At 35.5% G+C, this 4,613-nt stretch overlaps 1 protein-coding gene across 1 annotated transcript; it reads right to left on the bottom strand.

The window, feature by feature from the left end:
• Positions 1-1,354: 1,354 nt before the first annotated feature.
• Positions 1,355-4,139, bottom strand: LOC112054396 (transmembrane protein 267). Its single transcript, XM_024094170.2, has 2 exons — positions 2,943-4,139; positions 1,355-1,717 (listed from the first exon to the last, which is right to left on the bottom strand). The coding sequence occupies exons 1-2, from the start codon at positions 3,222-3,224 to the stop codon at positions 1,391-1,393; spliced, it is 609 nt and encodes a 202-aa protein (XP_023949938.1). The 5' UTR covers positions 3,225-4,139; the 3' UTR covers positions 1,355-1,390.
• Between the last annotated feature and the right edge of the window lie 474 nt (positions 4,140-4,613).

Raw genomic sequence — 4,613 nt, 5'->3', positions numbered from 1 at the left:
TACCTTTGTTTTATTTTCCTTCCTAAAAATGATGCGTTAGTATTGCACATAACGATATCATAGACTATTAAGTCGCCGCGGAGACGTAACTCGCTTGAAAGTCTGTAACATCAAAACCTAATGATTGTAAATTTTACTCTTTGGTTATTACGATTAATGTGGAAAACAATGCTAGTTCAATTGTAATCGCGTCTTCCATTTGTTAAGTGCATACAGTGATAGTGTTGTAAAAGTTAAGTCTGCGACGCTCAGTCTGCGACGCTCGGTCTGCGACACTCTGTCTGCGACGCTCTGTCTGCGACCCTCGATCTGCGACGCACTGTCTGCGACGCTCTGTCTGCGACGCTCTGTCTGCGACCCTCGATCTGCGACACTCTGTCTGCGACGCTCTGTCTGCGACGCTGTTTACGACGCTCTGTCTGCGACCCTCGATCTGCGACGCATTGTCTGCGACGCTCTGTCTGCGACGCTGTTTACGACGCTCTGTTTGCGACCCTCTGTCTGCGACCCTCGATCTGCGACGCATTGTCTGCGACGCTCTGTCTGCGACGCTGTTTACGACGCTCTGTCTGCGACCCTCGATCTGCGACGCTCTGTCTGCGACCCTCGATTAGCGACGCATTGTCTGCGACGCTCTGTCTGCGACCCTCGATCTGCGACACTCTGTCTGCGACGCTCTGTCTGCGACGCTCTGTCTGCGACACTCTGTCTGCGACGCTCTGTCTGCGACGCTGTTTACGACGCTCTGTTTGCGACCCTCTGTCTGCGACACTCTGTCTGCGACGCTCTGTCTGCGACGCTCTGTCTGCGACACTCTGTCTGCGACGCTCTGTCTGCAACGCTCTGTCTGCGACGCTGTTTACGACGCTCTGTTTGCGACGCTCTGTCTGCGACCCTCGATCTGCGACGCATTGTCTGCGACGCTCTGTCCTGTCGGTGTTGTCTTAATTTAAGCTGTTTCTGACAGGACCACATGAAATAGCACTGTCTGCAAAATCTAAATCTTTATGATATTCTTACATGGCTTGTATACAACACCTTCATACTGATTAGCAGGTAGAACGTAATAATATGATGTTATTTTTCGCTTTTATAGTGACATATACGATACAATTAACTATTAAAAAACAATAAAATAAAAATAAATTGAAACTAGTACCTAATTAAAAATATTTATCAAAATTTGCCGCCCTTGGGTAACTATTTAAATTGCAATCAAAAAAATATTGTCCCTACTTATTAATCGAATTTATTAGTTTAGTTTAGTACGTTTGTAGGTTTTGAAGTCGGTTGTATTTTTTTTAATTTATATTTTATTTGTGTGGTATATTAATAAAAGTACAATAAAGCACTCATTTCATTTATAAATATATTCAAAAAGTAGCTATATTTACACCATTCCATATTGAATAACTCTGTGACTAAACACAGGCTTAGTATAATTAAAAATAAACGCAAGAAACGAGGGCAGTACACATATAAGAAACACATACACACACTTGCCCAACGGTTGTGTGTGTGCGTAGGGATAGAACCATATGCCGCGTCTGTTCCCATCCCTTATATGATGGCTTGTGAATGCCAATATTATCATATATGTCAGTAAATATATATTCTGTTTCCGAGTAAAATGACTAAATGCCAATAGAATTGATGACATTATGGTACAAAATGACGTGTCGTGGAACATCCCTCTCCTGTTTACATTGGCTATGTCCTGAAACAATAGAGAATAGGCTTAGTGACAAACCCCAAGACCTCAGACCAATTATAGAAGGACTCATAGTCACGAACAAAATTGTTTGTCGTTTTCTGAGGAAAACGAGCTTAGATTTGGTATATATCTTATACTAAACTAAAAGTTTTTGCCAGTTTTTTACACAATTCAATTACACAAAAATGTATTTTTACGGAGCTCTTTAACCGACGAACACGATTACAACTATTTAACATCGATTCTATAGAGACAGTTTTTATAATCGCATTAGATCGTTGATCATATACTTTGACAGAAAAGTAACGTCTAGCGAGGCAGGTCCTATACAATAATTGGTCTGAGCCCCAAGACACATGATTCTTAATTTTGTGTATATAACACTTGGGAGCAAAGATGTTAAATACTGTTAGATGTGTTACTAGGTAACAAAAAATGAGGCGCTCAAAAGAGGAAATTTCCACATCTCAATGTTAGTTGTGGTCAACAACAACCGATATTTAAACAAATAATACCTTAATATTGTCTACAATTTCGAGTTGTGTGTTCAGGAAGTGTAAAAACTATATATACATAAATATATAACGGAATTAAAGACAAAATTGTGCATTTTGTTTTATTCAGTTTTGTAGCCTGTTCAGATCACTTTGCAGTAATTTTGTAGGGACGTAACCAATCTATAGTAAAAAATTATCATTGCTTGGGAAGAAATAAATTGAATGTTGTGTCCACTTTATATTACTTTACCTATAAGGAAGGCCTGGCCCTGTACTTCAGTGTTTAAATAGGCTGATAGTAATGATATTTTTGGTATTCATAAACAAAATTAAATCTTTTTAACAAATTGAGTTGTTGAGATTTAGTTATTTTTATTTTAACACAAAATTACTCAACCGATCTTTGAAACAATAAAATGAATTTTTAAAATTGGTTAAGAAAGAACGAAGTTATGTTGAACATCGAATTGAGAACCTCCCTTTTTCAAGTCGGTTAAATAGCCTTTTTTTTATTCTCTACAAGTTAGCCCTTGACTACAATCTCACGTGATGGTAAGTGATCATGCAAACTAAGATGAAAGCGGGCTAACTTGTTAGCTGAATTCCATGCAGTGTCCGCTACTTTATTTATATTTCAAACATTGACTGTCTCATTTTAAATAATTAATGTTATAATTATATTAATTAATAAATTGCTCCCAAGTGTATGAGAAAAAAATACAAAAAAATACCTTCAAATTAAACGATTTAGCAACAATCACATGATCTATATCTATAAACGCTGATACCAAGAAACAAATCAGGGTATTACAGACCCACGCCTGGGTCGTCACATTCATCCCGTGGCTGAAAAACAGCAATGCTGACAAAAGACCGATAACCCCATGCACTGATGTGTCAGCAAATGCTCGAAACATTTGATTGGACGAATATTTTGAGTTAAAAACTATATAATCCCCCATATATGCTGCTCCACATATTGATAGTGTTAGAATAATGCTTAGTAATCTCATTATTACACCTGAGCACAAGGTTTTTGACTAGGGTAGGCACTAATTGTACAAATTGTACAAAATGGAAAATTCTTCCTCCAATACAGGTAACAAATCCTCAGGGTATTTATTTATGAAATCATTGCATGTACAATGTTTAAACCATATTGTTTTCAGGTTCCATATAATCTATTGAATTCAATTCGCCTTTATGGCTGTCATTTGTACCAATTAGCCATGGTTATATTCACCAGTGTCAATTAAATGGATATTTCAAAATCTATTATTATTTTTTGGAAGATTTAAACACTCATTGTTTTCATAAATTTCCGAGGAATGTATATGTATTTTATTCATTTGTTATTTAGATTCTAGGTTACATTTATAACCTACTATGAGTTGCTCAGAATATAATTAATTTTTGGTTTTATCTGTACCAACTAGTTTCAATAGAGTTGATATTAGTAGTTCTATAAATACTATAAGTACTTAGGAGTTTCTTTTATGACTAAATTTTCTTTGTTTTAATTATTTTCTGAATATCCATCAAGTTTCGACTCTTGTTTCGTATCTCGAAATCAACATTACACGACTTTATTATGTGTGTACTTTTTCAAGTTTCATATATTTATAATAATTTAATTCTTCCACTGCTACACACTCGTCTATCATTGAAAGTGGTCTCTGGTCTCTACCAACTAAACATCTTCACATAATATAATTACACCTTGTTACATGTTTATTGATTTGTTATTCATTAGATTAAATTATTTTTTTTATTCGTAGCGATGATACACACGGCTTTGGCAAACGTTAATTTAATAATTAAAACTGTATAATTAATACCACTTAACACCTATTTTTATTTTGTTATGAAATACGAAAACGAAAATTGCGAACCAAAAATAAATTAATTTTGAATTTTTCATATTCATACTTTTGACGTTGACAGCTTTTGATATTTACATTTAATTTTACTCTGTGACGTATGACATATTTGTAGTGCTACCAACGTAACAACAATTGTTTCATTAAAATATGACAAAGAGTATTTTTGAGTACGTTAAAATTTTTTTTTCCTCAGTCGTGCTGTCTTTTCCCTATATTCAATGTACTCTATGCTTTTAATAGTCTGTTAGTTTAAAGACAGCAAGCATTTTAAATAAACTATTAACTATCAGTTAATAGTTTTCACGCAATACTATTGAGGATTGATTTGATTATGTGTGTGTTTGTTTGCATTGAATTGGCTCTGAAGCTAATCTCCCGAAAATAAATAAATACGGAGAATACACACCCCACTCCTAGCACAAAGTATCCCTAGCTTGTAAAGTAATACCTACCTGTGCTGAGATAGCTGATTTTTGTTTACACCCTTGACTACAATCTCACTTAATGGTAAGTGGTGAT

This window comes from Bicyclus anynana, chromosome 27, assembly GCF_947172395.1.
Source record: "Bicyclus anynana chromosome 27, ilBicAnyn1.1, whole genome shotgun sequence".
NCBI lineage: Eukaryota > Metazoa > Arthropoda > Insecta > Lepidoptera > Nymphalidae > Bicyclus > Bicyclus anynana.
The sequence above is the reverse complement of the archived record's forward strand: the minus strand, read 5'-3'. Positions and strand labels throughout refer to the sequence as shown.

Coding starts and splice junctions, on each gene's coding strand:
- LOC112054396 (XM_024094170.2), bottom strand. CDS start 3,224: ATGAGATTACTAAGCATTATTCTAACACTATCAATATGTGGAGCAGCA. Junction 1,718..2,942: donor CTAAATCGTTTAATTTGAAG/GTATTTTTTTGT, acceptor CTATTGTTTCAG/GACATAGCCAATGTAAACAG.